The sequence below is a fragment of the Solanum stenotomum genome, chromosome 2, assembly GCF_019186545.1.
Source record: "Solanum stenotomum isolate F172 chromosome 2, ASM1918654v1, whole genome shotgun sequence".
NCBI classification, from domain to species: Eukaryota; Viridiplantae; Streptophyta; class Magnoliopsida; order Solanales; family Solanaceae; genus Solanum; species Solanum stenotomum.
This window is the reverse complement of record NC_064283.1, coordinates 13,638,264-13,659,709: the sequence shown is the minus strand read 5'-3', so window position 1 is coordinate 13,659,709 and position 21,446 is coordinate 13,638,264. Positions and strand designations below refer to the sequence as shown.

Here is a 21,446-nt window from a genome sequence, read left to right as displayed (position 1 = left end):
TTTCATTAGATTTTTGTTTTAGTCTTTTGAAAAAATAGTCTTCTTGATTTTTCTTAAAAATTAAGTGGCGACTCTAAAATCAGTCAAATAAATATTTTTAAATAAAACAGAATGACGACTCTGCTGGGGATTTTGAATGGTTCTAACCTTAAGATTAATTTATTTGGCTATCTGTCTACTTGTTTTATTTATCATATATATTGAATTGTGACATTCATGGCATCCGAGTCTGCCAAACGACAAATAAATTGCATTAGGAAAAAAGCCAATTACGTCGCTTACCACGGCTTTCCTTTACAAAAAACACAAGTTGAATTCTTCGAAAGTGATAAACGAATAGTTGGTTTGTGGTCATTCAACGTCGTTTATTAGACTTCACCCTGTTGTTTGTCTGACTCGAGTAACTGTCATTTCTACACCAATTCTAGTCAACCTAGAGTAGACCGAAACCAAATACAAATTTAAGCATTAGCCTAAGACGGCTTAATACCCAAGGCGTATTAAGTTCATTAGCAAAACCGCCAAAAATCATGTCCAAGGTCCACGACCTAACGATATATCATATTATTTGACATTTGAAAAATGTATGTGTGGAAACCTGATTGTTACCTATTTGGGGGAGGGAATCTTAACCGTGCTTTATTTTGTAGTTATGGATCGATTTCCCAAATTCGACATGCTAGTGAAAGCCCCATTTCTTCTCAAGATGTGGTACAACAATCTCAACACGTTTCACAAAAGGGACCTCAACAGAACTCATTAATATGGTTGGGTGGCCCGAGCTTATTGAAGTCCTCACGGGTCATTGGGACAACGAGAAAATAGTGTTCCAATTTAGAACCATGGAAATCACCCCGACAATTGAGGAAATTCGAGACGGAATAGACACAGTCGGTACAGGGCTTGAAAGAAGAGTGAGAAAACAGGAAAAAATCTTAATCCCTAACAAGCCTACTCTCGAGGATATTATAAATTTGCTCGGATTAAGAAAGGATTATGTCTTCTAGGCCGAAGGTTCTAGCATTTCTTTTATGGATCTCTATATTAGATTTGGGCATGCAAGCTTTTATGCGAATTACAACCAAGAGTTCAAGGTTACCTTCAGAGAATGGGACGAGATCAGATCTTTGGCATTCACTATCACTCTATTAGATACTATGGTTTTTCCCTAGGGCCCGAGCCTCAGACCTGGATAGAAATGCTTGCACACACTCTCTTCCACGAGCATCTGAACCAAGGGAAAGTGAAGTATTATCCCATCACGCCTGTCATCCTGTCCAACATGTATCGTGCTTTGGAAAGATGTAAGGAAGGACATCGCAACTTTCAGGGCTGTAATCTCCTCCTCCAATAGTGGATAATGAGCCACTTAGCGAAGGGACACGGGACTCAACAACTACACACCCTCGATGATAATAATGCTCTTAAGGGTTTGAATAATATGTTGTTTTGGACAGATTTAGAAAATATAAAGAATAGAGGAAGATGGGCTCATATTTTCTCCGAGTTAAGAGAAGAAAATATCCAGTGGATGTTCGACCGTTTCATCATGAAAGATGCCATAGTACGGGGTGACAGGCAACTTGTGCTTCCTCTACCACGTATTCGACGTATCCGCCCGTATGCACCCATCTGGGTCCTGAGGCAGTTCAAAAGAAGACAAACTACACCTTCAAATGCATACTACCGTATCTGTGTGTTCGACATCGAGGACGACAGAGTGCATGAGGCTTCAGAGATGCTAAGAGAATGTAAAAAAGGTTGTGCGAATTAATAAGACACCATTGTCGCGGACCGAATTAATGTTAGGTACGATGAAACCTACAAAGCTTGGTTGAAAGGCAATATACAAGGTATCTCCTTCCTAGTTTTGAACATTTACCGCAGTGAGGAAGACAAATAGTCCAAAGCTTTGATAGAATTAAGAGAGGTTAAAAGGGAAGCTCAAGAAATGCACAATGAATTTCTTCGAAAGCAGGAAGAGGATAAATACGCCCTCAGGAGTGTACTCGAGAATTAGAAAGCTTGAGAATCGATTTGGGAGAGCTCAACTTATGGATTGGAGACAATAGAAGTGGAATGTGTTTAGAAGACTGGGAAGAGAAAGGTCGTCGGAGCGGCGAATACTTGCTAATGATTCAATATAGGCTTTAGCATCTCATGGCATAGAACAAGAAGAGCAGATCAAAAGCGGAGCCGTCAGGAACCTCCTAGTAGACTTCGCCCTTGCGTGGGTTTTTGCATATGTACTTGTTATTTACCCCTGCGTGGGCTTGCATTTCTTGTATTTTGGTACTCTTTCCAAATGACCCCTGTGTGGGCCTCTCCTTTTGCGTTTCTCGTTTATTCCCTACTTCCCCTGCTTGTTTTCGCTTTTTAAACATCATTTTATATGCGAAATTCGCTTTGGGGTAACAAAATGGTTCAATTCGACACATACATCTTTCAAATGTGATAGGCCTACCCTTGGCACAAAAGGGCCCCCTACTTGTTTAGGACGTACGATATATGCGGAAGGAACATAATATCTTCAATAATGATATAACCATGAGGCTTCAGAAAATATACAAAAAAATGCTATTTCTTCAATCAAGAAGCCAATAGTTGTCACGACCCAAGCCTAGGGCCTAGACGTGACCGGCGAATGGGGAACCCGAAGGAACCCCAAACAAGCCTCATAGCGTATCTTACACATCATTGGTCGCGGAAGCAATTAAAATGACCATAAGCGATAAGCATAATCAAGGGGGAAATCGGGACTAAGGGAGCAAAAAAAAAAAAAGAAGAAATGATACATAAATACCATAGATGAATCAAGCTCAAACATAATACACAACTTGTCCAACACCACCTCTAAACATAGGTACTTTAGCGGGGGCCAAGACAAACAACTGGGCTCACCCTCATAGTCAAAACATAACTAAAAGGAAAAGTCTTATACATAGCAAAAGATCATAAGCAACGTCCCCGGAATGGAGGACTCACCAATAACCTTGATAGAAAATCGTATTAGCCACGCGGAGGACGAGGGTCAAGCGGTGCTCCGGTCCCTACATGGTGACATCATGTAGGCATAGAGTATGCGTTAGTACGTTTGAATGTACTAAGTATATGGGATGCAATGCAATGCAACAAGGGATGGACATCATAGGCAAAATGCATAATCGTACCCGATAGATAGCATATTAATGAGATGATATGTATAATGATGCTTATATAAAAATCATATTTAGTAGGGCATAGTATATGTGTAGTGAGTGACCATCAATATAGTATTTCCAAGGCCTACCACCCCCTTGGAGAGGCGAAAGAGGTACAAACCCCTCAATGTGGTTACCCGGGCCTACCACCCCCCGAGCTAGGGACCAAGGTACAAACCCCTCGATATGGTTATACGGGCCTACTACCCCCCGTACTAGGCAACCAAGGTACAAACCCCTCGATACGGTTATACGGGCCTACTACCCCCCGTACTAGGCAACCAAGGTACCAACCCCTTGATACGGTTACCCGGGCCTACAACCCCCCGAGCTAGGCTTGGTCGACTCACACACTATATAGAGAAAATCATATACATGTATCCATTTCATCATCATTTCAATACTTATATAATCATCCGACTCATAGGACGTACATTGGACCTTCCATTTCATAAGAATTCTATAAATGGCATTTTATCAAACATATGGTGGGCTACTTGTTCATGTAAATAAAATCATGTGTTTCAAGAGTACTAAGTCCAACCAATTTCAAAATCCATATAAAACAGCCCACCAACAACATACATATATATATACATATATAACAACCTTCATAATTTGATCATGGAGGCATGAAAACCATAAACATCATATAATCATTCCATTTCATGATAATATACAAAAATAGACCATAATAGGATGTGTAGTAATAATTCCATAATTCAAGAGTTCATAAATGATCATAAGGACCCATAAACTTGAAGTAAAATAGAGGATAAATGGTTGGACTTGTGGAAAGGAAGGTTTCCACAATCAACCCACATACCTCAACTTTGGAGAATTCTTGATGAAGATTGGAATGGAGAATTGCTTGAGATTGAATCTTGAATCCGGAATTAAAGCTTGGGATCCTTGAATTTGGTTGATGATCTTGGTGGAATTTTTGGAGAGGGTTTAGAGAGAGTTTTTGGATGTTTTGAAGTTAAATGACTAAGTATGGATATGTCCCCTTTTTATAAAAACGTCCCAACACTTAAAAAAAAATTGAGGCGGGTGAACAGTGTTTTCGGCTACTGGAATTTGCATTTTCTGCCGGACAGGTTTTACGAAAATGGTCATAACTCCTTCATCCTAACTCGGAATGAGGTGAAACAAATTGCGTTGGAAAGCTAACTCACAGAGCTTTAATTTTGATAGTTTGAGCTCCTTCCAGTTCCTTGTGTGCTGAGAGATATGCCCCTTTAAAGTTGACCCTCAAAATCGCATTTTTTGCGATTTTCGAATTTTGATACGGTTGTTCTAAAATTCGGGTTAGACTCATTTCCCACTCAATTTGACCCCCTGAATAAGAATATGAAGTCGAATTTCCGAAATGATGCACGGATTTTGAGATATATGGAAATTACAATTTTAGGTGTTTTCGAAGCACATTTTCGGGCATTTTTGGGGTCGTTTCAATATCTCCCCCTTGGGAACATTCGTCCCCGAATGTCAAAGAAACGTACATGAGAAACACAAACATGGCAAATTCAGCCCACATAGGGATGCAACAATGCACTTACACCTCATTTCAAAAACTTCAACATAGTTGTAAAACCACAATGAACTTGTTAACTTAAACATGAATGTATGCAATGACATGGTGGCTGAACTTAAGACCTGAGATTTTATAAAGGGTTTAGATCAATACCTTAAGCTTGAGTGGAGTGGAAAAGATAAGGATATCGCCTTTGCATGTCCGCTTCGGCCTCCCAAGTAGCACTTTCAACTTGTTGATTTCTCCAAAGGACCTTAACGGAAGCCACATCTTTGTTTCTCAACCTCTTCACTTGTCTATCTAAAATCTGGACCGGAACCTCTTCATAGGTCAAATTATCTTCAACAACACCCACAACATCAAGAGGCACAATGGCATTCGGATCACCCACACACTTCCTCAACATAGACACATGAAATACCGGATGAACCAAATCCATTTCGCTAGGCAATTCCAACTCATAAGCTACCTTGCCAATTCTCCTCATCACCTTATAAGGACCCACGTATCTTGGGCTCAACTTGCCCTTCTTACCAAAACGAACCACACCCTTCATGGGTGACACCTTCAAATAGACCCAATCACCAACTTGGAATTCAAGAGCCCTTCTCCTCACATCGGCATAGGACTTTTGGCGACTTTGGGCCGTCTTCAACCTTTCTCTAATCATCCTAACCTTCTCAAGAGCCTCCATAACTAGATCTGGTCCTAACAAGGCCACCTCACCAACCTCAAACCACCCAACCGGTGATCTACAACGCCTCCCATAGAGAGCCTCAAAAGGAGCCATACCGATGCTAGAATGATAGCTATTGTTATAGGCAAACTCAATCAATGGAAGATGATCATCCCAACTACCCTTAAGCTCCAATACACAAGCCCTAAGCATATCCTCAAGTGTTTGGATAGTCCTTTCGGCTTGTCCATCCGTTTGCGGGTGAAAGGCCGTAGTAAGCTTAACTCTCGTACCTAGACCCCTTTGAAAGGACTTCCAAAAGTGTGAAGTAAATTGAGTACCACGGTCCGATATGATGGATAGAGGAATCCCATGCAACCTTACCAAGTCATGAATATATAACCTTGCATAATCTTCCGCCCCATATGTTGTCTTTACCGGTAGAAAATGAGCCGATTTTGTCATCCTATCAACCACCACCCAAATAGAATCAAAACCTTTTCTAGTCTTGGGTAAACCAACTACAAAATCCATATTAATTTCTTCCCACTTCCAAGTAGGAATCTCTATGTCTTGGGTTAGACCACCCGGCCTTTGATGTTCGGCCTTGACTTGTTGACAACTATGACAACCGGAGACGAATTTGGCAATGTCCTTCTTCATGCCTCCCCACCAATACACATCCCTCAAATCTCTATACATTTTGGTGGAACCGGGGTGAATGGAGTAGGAAGAATTATGAGCCTCCTCAAGAATTTTCTCCCTCAAACCATCAACACAAGGCACACACAACCTACCTTGGTACCTAAGGGCACCATCTCCCCCTTGGGAGAAAACTTCCACCTTACCCTCTTTCACCAAGGCCTTCAATTCTAACAAGGAAGAGTCAAGATCTTGTTTTGCTATCACCTCATCAACCAAGGAAGACCTAGCACCATCAACAACGACCACACCACCATTACTAATTTCTTCCAACCTAACCCCCAACCTAGCCAACCGATGCACCTCCCTAGCCATTTCCCTATCACCAATATCAACATGAGCTAGGCTACCCATAGACACCCTACTCAAAGCATCCGCCACCACATTAGCTTTACCGGGATGATAATGCACACTCATATCATAATCTTTAAGAAATTCTAGCCACCTTCTTTGTCTCAAGTTGAGGTCTTTTTGGGTGAAGACATATTGGAGGCTCTTATGATCGGTGAACACATCAACATGTACCCCATACAAGTAATGACGCCAAATCTTTAAAGCAAACACCACCGCGGCTAATTCAAGGTCATGCGTAGGATAGTTCTTTTCATGCACTTTGAGTTGTCTAGACGCATAGGCTATCACCTTACCATTTTGCATTAGGACACAACCCAAGCCAACTCTAGAAGCATCACAATACACAACGAATCCCTCAAGCCCATCCGGTAGTGACAATATAGGAGCGGACACAAGTTTATCTTTCAAGGTTTGAAAACTCCTTTCACACTCGTCGGTCCACTCAAACTTAGCCTTCTTTTGTGTCAACTTAGTCATGGAAGAAGCAATAGAAGAAAACCCATTCACAAATCTCCGATAGTAACCCGCTAAGCCCAAGAAGCTCCTAATATCCGACGGGGTCAATGGCCTAGGCCAATTTCTAATCACATCGGTCTTCTTAGGATCTACCTTAATACCATCCCCCGACACCACATGACCTAGGAAGGCAACCTCCCTCAACCAAAATTCACACTTTTCATACTTGGCATACAACTTCTCCTCTCTCAATCTTTGCAACACAACCCTCAAGTGACCCATATGTTCTTCCTCGCTATGCGAATAGATTAAAATATCATCAATGAAGACCACAACAAAGGAATCAAGGTGGGGTTTAAAGATCCTATTCATTAGGTCCATGAAGATAGCCGGTGCATTGGTCAACCCAAAGGACATGACCACAAATTCATAATGCCCATACCTAGTCCGGAAGGCTGTCTTGGGAATGTCACACTCCCTCACCTTCACTTGATGATACCCGGACCGAAGATCAATCTTAGAGAAGTGGCTAGCCCCTTGCAATTGGTCGAACAAGTCATCAATCCTAGGAAGAGGATATTTATTCTTGATGGTGACCCTATTGAGTTGCCGGTAATCAATACACATCCTAAGGGACCCATCTTTCTTCTTCACAAACAACACCGGTGCACCCCATGGTGATTGGCTAGGCCTAATAAAACCCTTCTCCAACAAGTCCCTCAATTGTTCCTTCAACTCCTTTAACTCCGCCGGGGCCATACGATAAGGGGGGATAGAAATGGGTTGAGTATCGGGGAGGAGGTCTATGCCAAAATCTATTTCCCTTTCGGGAGGAACACCGGGAAGGTCATTAGGAAAGACATCAAGGAATTCATTTACGATCGGAACCGACTCTATAGGAAGGGTTTTGGACTCCACATCCCTAACCCTCACAAGGTGATAGAGACACCCCTTAGAGATCAACTTACGGGCTTTAATGCAAGAGATGAACCTACCCTTGACTACCACATTTTGGCTTTCCCACTCAAGAATGGGTTCACTTGGGAATTGGAACTTGACCCTACGGGTTCTACAATCAATGGAAGCATAGTATGCATGCAACCAATCCATCCCAAGAACAACATCAAAATCGACCATGTTCAACTCAACAAGATCACAAGGCAATATTTTATGCAAGATGCAAATAGGACAATTTCTATAGACCTTCCTAGCAACAATATATGCACCAATAGGAGTAGACACCTTATATGACTCACGCAACAATTCGGGCTCAACATGAAACTTTTTGGCAACAAAGGGGGTGACAAAAGAAAGAGAGGCACCCGGATCAATTAATGCATATACATCAAAGTCAAAGATTTTCAACATACCGGTAACGACGTCGGGGACTTCATCGACCCCTTGCCTCCCATGCAAAGCATAAAATCGATTGTGCCTTGGGGCACCATCTTGTCGGCCCCCTCTCCCCAAAGGAACCGCATTGGCACCTTGTGGACGGACCTCCTTACCCTTGTTGCGATTTCGAGGACAATCCATTGCCTTGTGCCCCATTTCCCCACAACTATAGCAAGCACCGGTATTTCTCAAGCACGGGCCACCATGGCCCTTACCACACTTCGGACATACATCAATAGGACCCATACCCCTAACACCTTGGGCCCTTGGAACATCATTGGCAAACCCCTTATGGAGCGCATGAGAAGACCCTTGACCTTGATGAAACCGGCCTCCCGTTCTACTTTGGAACTTGCCCTCAAAACGGGCCCTCTTGGCCTCATGACCCCTCCTCTTCCTCAACTTCTCCTCCTCCATTTGTTCGGCATAGACCATCAAGCGGGACAAGTCCATGTCACTAATCAACATTGCGGACCGGCATTCTTCACTCACTAGGTCGGACACACCCATCACGAATTTGTTCATTCTAGACCGTGAGTCGGCAACCAAGTGTGGAGCATACCTTGAAAGTTGGTTAAACTTGAGGGCATACTCCCTCACACTCATAGACCCTTGTTTTAAATTCATGAACTCCACCAATTTGGCTTCCCTAAGCTCAAGAGGAAAGAATCGATTAAGGAAAGCCGTTTTGAACTCTTCCCAATGCACCACATAGTTTACCCCCTTCTCTTCCTTCCATTGGTTGTACCATATTTGGGCCACCCCTTTTAGTTGGTAGGCCGCCAACTCCGCCTTATCTTCTGACTTCACGCCCATGATAGCTAATATCTTGAGGACTTCATCAATGAACTCTTGAGGGTCTTCATTTAACTTAGACCCATAGAATTCCGGGGGATTCATCCGCACGAAGTCTCTCACCCGAGATGCCGGGGTAGGAGCCTGAGGGGTTTGGGCCCCGTGGTTGGCTTGATTAGCCATAGCTTGTGCAAATAAAGTAAGGGCATCCCGAAGATCCCCATTGGTCGGTTGTTCCTCGGGTGCGCGGGCTCGTCTTCCTCTTGTATTAGGCATGATCTAGCATAGCAAAGAACAACCGTAGGGAAAAAAAGAACTTAATTCAACTCTACCGCACGACTTAGAACATGAAGAAGTGAAACATTTCCTAAAACGTCTCATAGCCTCCTACTCATAATTGTGGTGCACAACACAACCATGAATCGGACTCTAATCAACGCGGTGTGTTGGACTCCGAGGATCTATCAACCTAGTGCTCTGATACCAAGTTTGTCACGACCCAAGCCTAGGGCCTAGACGTGACCGGCGAATGGGGAACCCGAAGGAACCCCAAACAAGCCTCATAGCGTATCTTACACATCATTGGTCGCGGAAGCAATTAAAATGACCATAAGCGATAAGCATAATCAAGGGGGAAATCGGGACTAAGGGAGCAAAAAAAAAAAAAGAAGAAATGATACATAAATACCATAGATGAATCAAGCTCAAACATAATACACAACTTGTCCAACACCACCTCTAAACATAGGTACTTTAGCGGGGGCCAAGACAAACAACTGGGCTCACCCTCATAGTCAAAACATAACTAAAAGGAAAAGTCTTATACATAGCAAAAGATCATAAGCAACGTCCCCGGAATGGAGGACTCACCAATAACCTTGATAGAAAATCGTATTAGCCACGCGGAGGACGAGGGTCAAGCGGTGCTCCGGTCCCTACATGGTGACATCATGTAGGCATAGAGTATGCGTTAGTACGTTTGAATGTACTAAGTATATGGGATGCAATGCAATGCAACAAGGGATGGACATCATAGGCAAAATGCATAATCGTACCCGATAGATAGCATATTAATGAGATGATATGTATAATGATGCTTATATAAAAATCATATTTAGTAGGGCATAGTATATGTGTAGTGAGTGACCATCAATATAGTATTTCCAAGGCCTACCACCCCCTTGGAGAGGCGAAAGAGGTACAAACCCCTCAATGTGGTTACCCGGGCCTACCACCCCCCGAGCTAGGGACCAAGGTACAAACCCCTCGATATGGTTATACGGGCCTACTACCCCCCGTACTAGGCAACCAAGGTACAAACCCCTCGATACGGTTATACGGGCCTACTACCCCCCGTACTAGGCAACCAAGGTACCAACCCCTTGATACGGTTACCCGGGCCTACAACCCCCCGAGCTAGGCTTGGTCGACTCACACACTATATAGAGAAAATCATATACATGTATCCATTTCATCATCATTTCAATACTTATATAATCATCCGACTCATAGGACGTACATTGGACCTTCCATTTCATAAGAATTCTATAAATGGCATTTTATCAAACATATGGTGGGCTACTTGTTCATGTAAATAAAATCATGTGTTTCAAGAGTACTAAGTCCAACCAATTTCAAAATCCATATAAAACAGCCCACCAACAACATACATATATATATACATATATAACAACCTTCATAATTTGATCATGGAGGCATGAAAACCATAAACATCATATAATCATTCCATTTCATGATAATATACAAAAATAGACCATAATAGGATGTGTAGTAATAATTCCATAATTCAAGAGTTCATAAATGATCATAAGGACCCATAAACTTGAAGTAAAATAGAGGATAAATGGTTGGACTTGTGGAAAGGAAGGTTTCCACAATCAACCCACATACCTCAACTTTGGAGAATTCTTGATGAAGATTGGAATGGAGAATTGCTTGAGATTGAATCTTGAATCCGGAATTAAAGCTTGGGATCCTTGAATTTGGTTGATGATCTTGGTGGAATTTTTGGAGAGGGTTTAGAGAGAGTTTTTGGATGTTTTGAAGTTAAATGACTAAGTATGGATATGTCCCCTTTTTATAAAAAAACGTCCCAACACTTAAAAAAAAAATTGAGGCGGGTGAACAGTGTTTTCGGCTACTGGAATTTGCATTTTCTGCCGGACAGGTTTTACGAAAATGGTCATAACTCCTTCATCCTAACTCGGAATGAGGTGAAACAAATTGCGTTGGAAAGCTAACTCACAGAGCTTTAATTTTGATAGTTTGAGCTCCTTCCAATTCCTTGTGTGCTGAGAGATATGCCCCTTTAAAGTTGACCCTCAAAATCGCATTTTTTTGCGATTTTCGAATTTTGATACGGTTGTTCTAAAATTCGGGTTAGACTCATTTCCCACTCAATTTGACCCCCTGAATAAGAATATGAAGTCGAATTTCTGAAATGATGCACGGATTTTGAGGTATATGGAAATTACAATTTTAGGTGTTTTCGAAGCACATTTTCGGGCATTTTTGGGGTCGTTTCAATAGTGGTCCCGAAAACACTTACCCTGGAGCTACTAAAGAAAACACTGATGAGGAAATCATCTATATGCCTCCCGTTTTGGGATGTCTGAAAGGAGGAGACAAAAAGATCACTCTCCTAGCTTACGAGCGGACACATAGTGTGGGGGTAAGAGTCGTGCTGTGTGCTCTTATTTATGAACACCTTAAGGTTTCACGCATGTTGAAACCTTTCGAAGGAACCACTTTTGGGTTTGGGTATGAAAGCTCTCAAAATATGTGTGCCTACCACTCAAACCAAAGAGGACATACTACAGAAGAATGTGTGGAGCTTAAGGCAGCAATCCACAACATGGTCAACGTTGGGGAGATCCCGTATATGTGGGGTGAGAACACCGTCCTTACCTGTGACTAATTGCAGCTCAGTATATCGGTCACTAAGCACGCTTTGTTTTATTGTCACTATTTCACGCCTTTCAAGAAAATGTTGTTGGAGATCTATAGTCAGTTGGTTTGAAAAAGGGTTTTGGCCTTTATCAGAGCGGATGACGAAGCTATCGATCCCATTGGAATTGAAATCTGGAAACCCTGCCTTTATCATGATGCCATAGATCACAACATTGGAAGGTGTTTTGGGTTTCACTATGATGTGGAATCCCTCGTCAACATGGGAAAAATTCAAGTTGAGTTTACCCCCCGTGATTAATGCGACAATTGGAAGAAGAATGACTTGGATGGAGGAACATTTTATCTCTAGGAGCTTTATTGTTTGTTTTTCACTTTCCTTGTAATCACCAGAAATGAATGAATGAAAATGAAAATTTCTCTTGTATTCGAACTATGTAGGGCTTGAATTCTCCTTGCGAGATACGTAGGCAACCTTTAAAGGCCCGGCCCCTATCTTTTAAAATATTTCTTTTCCCCTATTTCATTCTACAAGGAAACTTTGAAGTCACATCAACAGATACTGAGAGATGCAACAAGAAGACTTTAGCTCAACCTTTCTGGGCCACTAGCCTCAAAATGAAACGAGCAAATTCCTGCTTGTTAAAAAAAAATCAGCCCTCATTATTCGTGGGTTGACATGTTCTCAAACGAAGCAACTTTTTTTTATGTGTTTATATGCCTTCCATGTGATATTTTGCATTATTTATCCTGGATCAAAACTAATAGATTTGTCTTTGAGTTGTTTTCTTCTACAGATAGTTAGAACTGATTTGTGTTGATAAGCTGTCTAAACACCCCTATTTTACCAAATCAAAAGGGCCTCATAATGAAGAGATTGGCCTAACCGATGTTGTCGTGGCTCATCCCGTCATTGTTGACCAGAACGAACTAATTATGTAGTTGATGCAGCAGATCACCGACATGAGGGTCGAAATGCAGAGAAAGAAAGATATGCCTAATCCAGGTTTTGCTTTCAATGCTTTAGCAGAAGGAAGGCCTCCACTTCACTTTCCTCCTTCAAACGCGGAACAGGCGCAAAACCCACCCTCCAGTCCAGCTCGGAATCCTTCAATCATCGACTTAACCACCCAAAATCCCCATTATGCCTTCGCCTCTTACCAAACACTACCTCCTCCTCAAAGTACAAACCCTCAAGCGCCACTTCTTCCTCAAAATCCCAACCTCCAAACTTATCCACCCCCTCGAAACCAAAACCTTAACAACCCGCAAACTTCCCTCCATCACCAAAATCAACATACCAACCCCTAGACTTTCCCTCAAAATTACCAAGCCACTCAAAATGCCCAAAGTCCCTCCATTGCTCCACCCATACCTCAGAAAGCCACTTTTCAAATCCAGTCCCCAATGAGCTTTACGACAATTGTTCTGAGCTCAACCACTATGAGGAAAGGGAGAGAGAGTGGAGGTCAGAGGAAGAGGTTGCCAAGCTAGACATGAAAAAAAAATCTGAAAGGCATGAAAGAGTTGCACTACATTCCTGAAGTCGCCAATTTGAATTATAAAGACCTATGCATCCATCCAAATCTAGATATCTTGGAAAGGTTTAAGGTACCAAAGTGCGACGTCTTCGGAGGAACAGGGAACCCCTTAGCACACCTGAAGGCCCACTATGACCGGCTCGTGGGAGTTGAAAGAGATGAAGCTTTATTAATGCAGCTTTTTAGCCGAAGTCTGAGTGGAGAGGCTCTGGAATGTTTACATTTCATGAAACAAGACAGTGTCCTAGCTGGAATGCTTTGGCTAAGGACTTTATCGAACGATTCGCCTACAATGTAGAGATCGTTCCTAATCGTTATTCCTTGGAAAAATTAAGCAGAAATCAAATGAAAGTTACAGAGAATTTGCATACAGATGGAGAAAGAAGGCAGCTAGAGTTCGGCCTCATATGTCTGAGAAGGAAACCATTGAAGTATTTGTGTGGGTTCAAGAGCTAGAATATTATGATAGAATTATGTTGCTCGTTGAAGCAAAGTTTGCTGAGATAGTCAAAGTAGGTGAGACTATCGAAGATGGATTAAAAACTGGGAAGATTGCCCGTGTTGTTACCTCGCTCGGATCCTCGGGTTTGTTGAATAAGAAAAGAGAAGACGTGCCTTCTATCTCTTATGAGAGGAAGAAGAACCCAAGGAAATCTTCATCATACCAAGGTCGTTTCCAACCTTCATAAAGTTCGTACCCGACTTTTTATGCACACGCTGATTACCAAAATGCCCCTCCCCCCATTTACCAAAATACCCCTCCCCCAGTTATCAAAATAACCCTCCTCCTAGTTACCAACCGTGCTTGTTTACATCCCTACTTTATTCAAACAGGGCAAAACGTCGCGGTGACTCAAAAAATAAACAATTGAATCAATTTTAAAAGAATTTTAAGAATAAACAAATTTTAAAGGAGTCGCCACCTAATTTTAGGAAAAACTAGGAAACCTATTAAATGATCTATGAAACCATTAGATTCTAGGTAAGGGGTTCAAATTATTCCGAAGAGAAGGTGTTAGACATCCTTCGAAATCCACAATTGTGGGTCCCGACTGAGTTCATTTTTTCAAATTAAGGAGGACATAAAAATAATATACAAATAAAACAAACATACAAGATACACAAGTAATAAAATAAAATAATTAAGAAACAACCTAGATTTCTCTATCGTCAATAATATACGATAATAAATCAAAATATTGTTCAAACTTTGTTCGAATAGCTTCAATGGGAAGCAGCTTCAGATATCTGTAAAGACACTTAGTAAAAGTGTTAGTAATATATAAATATGAATAAAAATAAATGATTTAAACAATAACTTAAAAAATAAAAATCCGTCTTATTAAATGGGAGGCCTTGGAAATCGATGATAATTTCTTCATCGGCCAATTTTAACATACAATTTATATGAACTTAAACTAAATTTCCGTCTTTTAAAATGGGGAGGCCTCCAAAATCGACGGAGAGATTTTTTCATTGGTCAATTAACTTGTTTTGCTCGAATTAATTAAAAAGAACAATAATACATCAAAGATATATAAGCATACACCCTTAAAACCAACTACAAAAATATAAAACAAGGACATAATAAAATATAAAAAGAAAAAAAAATTAAAAGCAACATTCAATTCAATAATAAGGAAACTCGACAGCAACATTCAATAATAAGAAAGCTTAACAACAACATTAAACAATAATATAATTTAGAAACAACAACAACAAAAGTTAACATTTGAAATTTGTTCATCATGAATATTATAAAAATGCTAAAAGGTAAAACAATATTAAAATAATAAAATGGTAGTGAACAGGTAACACCAAAATAGCAAATAATAATAAAATACGTCATTAACAATAACAAAAAATATTCAAATTTAGTGCAAACCAGAACCTACATAACAGAGTATAAAAATATCAATTAAAACTAGAAAAGAGCAAACCAAAATATAGTGAAATGCAACCCAAAATGAGAACAAGAACGAAATAATAGCAATCCAACAAATCATGGAAGAAAACATTTATCAAAATTAACAATAATAATAAAAGGAGCTTTAAAAATGTATCAAAAGGGAAAAAATGAGAAGTCACAATGGTTCCTAGTTGTTGGAGTTGCATCGGAGATTGAAGCTCCTAGTAGTTGATTTGTTGTTGTATGGTTGTGTTGAAGTTGGAGATGTAGTTTCTTGGGTGCTTGCTAGATTTGGGGTTTTGTTCGGTCTATTGTTGGTGGGTGAAGCTGTTGAACTCGAAGTTCATGGATGGTCTAAAATAACAACGGGGGAAGAGAAAACGACGGGGTTTGGGGTGGTTGTTCTTGGAGGAGATCATGTTCGTCGGCAAAAAGGAAAGGGGGTTCTGGGTAGTTGTCGTAGCTGTTTGTGATCTGTTAGCAGTGTTGGAGGAGATCGTTTGGTCGCCATTTTCAGGCGAGTTTGGTAGTTGTTTTCAGGCGAGCTTGGTTTCGATTTGGGGGGTTTTGGGTTGTTATTTTTGATGGTTTTTAGTTAGGAAAGGTGGGTCTGGCCGAAAAAGGAATAGGGGTTTGAGGGTCTAGTTTAGTTGTTGTTTCAGCTGGGTATGGAGTTGTTGTTGATGGTGTTCTGGTGGCAGTTTTGGAGTGGGGTTTTGGTGTTGGTTTCGAGTGGTGTTTGCCGGCTGTTCACTGGTGAAAGGAGAGGCGTTTGAGTTTGTTTCTGGTTGGTGTGGTTAGAGAAGAATGGGAAAATTGGGGTAGTTTGGCCGGTTGTGGTGGAGGAACGGTGGTGAGTCCTTGGCGGCTCAAAAAGGAAATATACATTCTTACTCAATTGAAAATTATACACCAACCCTAATTTTATTTCACCACTCCCTATTTTTTAACCTAACCAAAACCTATATAGAAATTAATTGTTAAATGGGCTCAATTTTTTGGACTTCTGATTGTGGCCCAAAATTATCGATCAAGTAAAATATCTGTATTTGAATGAATTTTTAGATTATGCAAAATATCAATATTAACAAATGTAATAAATAAAATTGATTAAAATAAATATAATGAACGTACTAATGACATGTAAAAAATGTAATTTTAAAATTAACTGATAAAAAAATCTTAAATTTTGATAAATAAGGATAATTATCGATAAACTTATTTAAAATTATAAAAAATTTACTTTGGACTATTAAATAAATAAAATTTAAAAGTTACGATTTTTTGAAAATGTTAGACCAAAATTGAGTGTCAACAACTGTCCCTTTCATTGGATATGATTGATGAAAGAAATCGTGGACAACGAAAATTGACAAACCCGATTTTGGCCAAACACATGACCTTTATATAAAAGTACGGTTGGAATGTGGTGGAAGTCGATCCCGGACTTGCCTCTAAAAGGTTTCACCCTGTGTTACGTCCTTGTTGAAATAGTTCACACATATGGCTCAACTGAGAATGCATCCTCTTGGATGTTCTCGAAAAAACAAAGATGAAACTCATTAGTAGAGACAAAATTACAGGGAAAAAGGTAGCATCTCCTATGATACGACAAATAAAGATGATCCATTGGTAGAGTAAAAATGCATGTCTATCAGTAGGACGAATGAAGATGATCAATTGATAGGATTTTGAATGTATGTCCATCGATAGGACGAATGAAAAAAGATGATCAATCGGTAGGATATCAATGTATGTCCATCGTTAGGACGAATGAAAATGATCCCTTTGTAGGATACTAATGTATGTCCATCGGTAGGACGAATAAAAAGATGATCAATCGGTAGGATTTGGAATGTATGTCCATCGGTAGGACGAATGAAAAAAGATTATCCATCGGTAGGATTTTGAATGTATGTCCATCGATAGGACGAATGAAAAAATATGATCCATCGGTAGGATTTTGAATGTATGTCCATCGGTAGAATGAATGAAAAAATATGATGATCCATCGGTAGGATATGAATGTATTTCCATCGGTAGGATGAATGAAAAAAGATGATCCATCTGTAGGATTTTGAATGTATGTCCATTGGTAGGACGAATAAGAATTCTTTCAAGGCAAGTCTCCTTCGACTTGAACATGGAATAGATAGGGTGCACATCCTTCACCTCCGAATAGATGCGACTTAAATGCAAATATCTATCAACGTAAGTTTTCTTCGACTTGAACGTTAAATAGATAGGGTGCACATCCTTCACCTCCGAATAGATGCGACTTAAATGCTAATATCTTTCAACGCAAGTTTCTTTCGACTTGAACGTTGAATAGATATGGTGCGCATCATTCACCTCCGAATAGATGCGACTTAAATGCAATGCCTTTCTCGGCGAATGAAAATGCAATGGCCCTCTTGGCAAATGAAAAATGCAATGGCCCTCTCGGCAAATGAAAAATGCAATGGCCTTCTCGGCAAATGAAAATGCAATGGCCCTCTTGGCAAAATGAAAATGCAATAACCCTCTTGGTAAATGAAAAATGCAATGGCCTTCTTGGCAAATGAAAAATGCAATGACATTCTCGGCAAATGAAAATGCAATGGCCCTCTTGGCAAAATGAAAATGCAATGGCCCTCCTGACAAATGAAAAATCCAATGGCCCTCTCGACAAATGAAAAATGCAATGGCCCTCTTGGCAAAATGAAAATGCAATGGCCCTCTCGGCAAATGAAAAATGCAATGGCCCTTTTGGCAAAATGAAAATGCAATGACCCTCTTTGCAAATGAAAAATGCAATGGTCTTCTCGGCAAATGAAAATGCAATTACCCTCTTGGCAAATGAAAAATGCAATGACCTTCTTGGCAAATGAAAATGCAATGGCCTTCTCGGCAAATGAAAATGCAATGACCCTCTTGGCAAAATGAAAGTGCAATGGCCCTCTCAGCAAATGAAAAATGCAATGGCCCTCTTGGCAAAATGAAAATGCAATGGCCCTCTTGGCAAATGAAAAATGCAATGGCCTTCTCGGCAAATGAAAATGCAATGGCCTTTTCGGCAAATGAAAATGCAATGGCCCTCTTGGCAAAATGAAAATGCAATAGCTCTCTCGGCAAATGAAAAATGCAATGGCCTTCTCGGCAAATGAAATGTAATGGCCCTTTTGGCAAAATGAAAAATGCAATGGTCCTCTTGGCAAATGAAAAATGCAATGACATTCTCGGCAAATGAAAAATGCAATGGCCCTCTTGGCAAATGAAAAATGCATGGCCTTCTCCGCAACTAAAAATACAACGAAAAATGCAAATAATTGATGACCCAATGATTTTCCACTGTAACGAGGTGGATGATGGCTCGATGATTGTCCACTGTAACTGTCACGCCCCGAGCTACCCCCAAGACGCGGACACGGGACCTAGGACCACAAGTGATCCCAAGCTAACCCTGCTGGCATGATCATGAGCACACTAAAGAAAATAAACTGATGCGGAAGCTAAATCATAAATAAATCTGAAAAGATGGGGAATACCCATATACTATAACTGAGATATATCAAATTCTGAGAGTTTAATACAAAAGAAATATCAAACTCAAAATACTAAGCTGAATCTAACTATGTCTGAAATAAGCCTCTAAACTGACTAGAAATGTTGGGACATGCCCCAACTAGATCTAGCAAAACTGAAACTAAAGACTAAAAGCGATAAAGATAAACATGTCACTAGTCCTCGAAGAATGAGGACTCACCACTGATGCTGCTGAACTGAAGATCGGGAACCGATCTAAGCGTGATCTGGATACTGAGAACCTGAACCTACATCACGAGAAGATGTAGCGCACGTATGCGTCAGTACTTGAAAGGTACTGAGCATGCAGGATAGAGTAAAGCTGAAATAACATATAACTGAACAAAGCAATAAAGCAATGAAATAATCTGAACATGATATAGATACTGAAAATACTGAATACTGAGCTAACTGATGCAATGACCAAATTTATAACATGCTGAGACTGAATACTGACTGTACTGAAATATGGTCAATGCAATAGAGTCTGACTGAACTGTGGGAGCTACTAATAACCGACATAAAACCACATGAGCTAAATGTGGAGTCCGATGTATACGCCCCATCGAGAGGACCCAATATACCCTGCCAGAGGTATAGAGGCATGCTGGCGTGATCACTAAACTGATGTTGCCCACAGAGGGGACTTACACCTACGTGGCTCGTAGTTCTGGGACTATATGGGTACGCTGAAACCCTAGTCCAACTCGGTATTATGCTACTCCCAATGAATTAAGTGGTTAACTAGTTATGACTGAATTTCTGTAAATACTGGATAGCTCGAAACTGAACATGCAAACTGAGAATGCAACAATTAATCTGATAATGATGCATTCATAAACTGAGGCATGTAAAACTGAATACTGAAATATCTGACCTAGCATGTGTAATTCAAGAACTAAAGAAATACATAGCTAGGGTTCTGAAATTCATGCGATAAACTGAGCAATAACATGATAATCTGATTTGGAACATTTAAATAACTAATTCATGATAATCTGCTGTAATTCTAGAAACCCTAGGTTTGTTCATAATCATGGAATCAAGAATTTGACTGAATTCTAGGGACCTAATGGGCGAAAGGAACCCACTAGTGAAATCCAACATACCTGGTGACGAATTCCACGGAGAAATCTTTCGATTTCGGGGCTGGAACTGAAGAAACCTCGCTGCGTTCTTGAACTAGGGTTCTTGACCTTTTTCTCCCTTCTTGCTTCTAATTTTCTAAGTTTTGATTAATGAATTTGACTTAGGTAAGTTCTAGTTATGTTCTAGGCTTAAACTAGTTAAAACCTCATGATTTAGGGTCTAAACGACATTTCTTAGGGGTTAAACGAAATAGGAAAAGACCAAAGGACCCCTGAATTAACTGCTGTCGGAGTGATCTACGGAATGGACCTACGGGCCGTAGGTCAATCTACGGTCCGTAGATTGCGTCCGTAAGTCAAGCCTGCTCGACAGACCTTCACTAAAACAAGCATAACTTTTTACTCAGAGGTCGGAATTTAGCAAACTTGGTGGCGTTGGAAAGATAATTCAATTATCTATCTAACCATAGGTGATGAGACTCGTAATTCATTTTTTACTAAAAGTTATGACCATCTGAAGTTTACCCATCAGAATTTTCAGCTAACTGACTGCTAACCTTCGATCTACGGTCAGACCTACGGACCGTGGATCTAATGACGGTCCGTGCTGGTCAACCGTAGTTCGGGACTGAAGCTGCGCTTTTGGGGCATCGATCCACGGACACAAACTACGGTCCGTGACCTGATTTACGGACCGTAAGTCCGGCCGTGGGTCAACACTTAGCCAAATTTTCTGACTGAGTTCTGGGGAAGTTTTCTGTCACTAACCACGGACCTGCAGGACGGACCGTGAGTCCATCTACGGTCCGTGGATGGTGTCCGTGAGTGCCACCTATAACACCAGAAAATCTGAAATCTCTATTTTCGGATACGGGGTGTTACAGTAACGAGGTGGATAACTCGATGATTGTCCAACTCTAACGAGGTGGATGGCTCGATGATTTGTCTTGAAAGTGTCATCGCTTCAATGTTTTCACTTGTTCCTGTACCTGAGAAGGAGAAATTAGTAGGCATAATGTCGCCTTAGCTGGCAACTTAGTCAAGAAACCTTGAGAGAAGATTCTTTAAAAGAGAATATGTACAAAATGTCTGATCACTTTGACACATATGAGCAACCAACATTTTTACTCTTGACCATTTTGTGTTTATTGTGACTCATGTCTTATTGGAGATTTGTATGAGGCATTGCTGGCTTGTCATGACAATGCTGAAGATTTGTAAGTTGACTTTGAACTTTAAGCGATAATGAATCATTTGAAGTTGACTATCAAACTTCTGACAGTATTTGTTGGAATTTTTGT

At 40.6% G+C, this 21,446-nt stretch overlaps 1 protein-coding gene and 1 long non-coding RNA gene across 2 annotated transcripts in view; one reads left to right on the top strand and one right to left on the bottom strand.

Moving 5' to 3' along the window:
• LOC125854207 (uncharacterized) overlaps positions 1-21,446 on the top strand; it is a 137,686-nt gene that overhangs the window by 98,169 nt on the left and 18,071 nt on the right. The window lies entirely within an intron of this gene.
• Positions 2,846-11,181, bottom strand: LOC125854206 (uncharacterized). Its single transcript, XM_049533687.1, has 4 exons — positions 11,027-11,181; positions 9,986-10,050; positions 8,296-9,394; positions 2,846-3,050 (listed from the first exon to the last, which is right to left on the bottom strand). The coding sequence occupies exons 3-4, from the start codon at positions 9,389-9,391 to the stop codon at positions 3,010-3,012; spliced, it is 1,137 nt and encodes a 378-aa protein (XP_049389644.1). The 5' UTR covers positions 9,392-9,394; positions 9,986-10,050; positions 11,027-11,181; the 3' UTR covers positions 2,846-3,009.

Coding starts and splice junctions, on each gene's coding strand:
- LOC125854206 (XM_049533687.1), bottom strand. CDS start 9,391: ATGCCTAATACAAGAGGAAGACGAGCCCGCGCACCCGAGGAACAACCG. Junction 3,051..8,295: donor AGTCCCCGACGTCGTTACCG/GTATGTTGAAAA, acceptor GTCACCATGTAG/GGACCGGAGCACCGCTTGAC.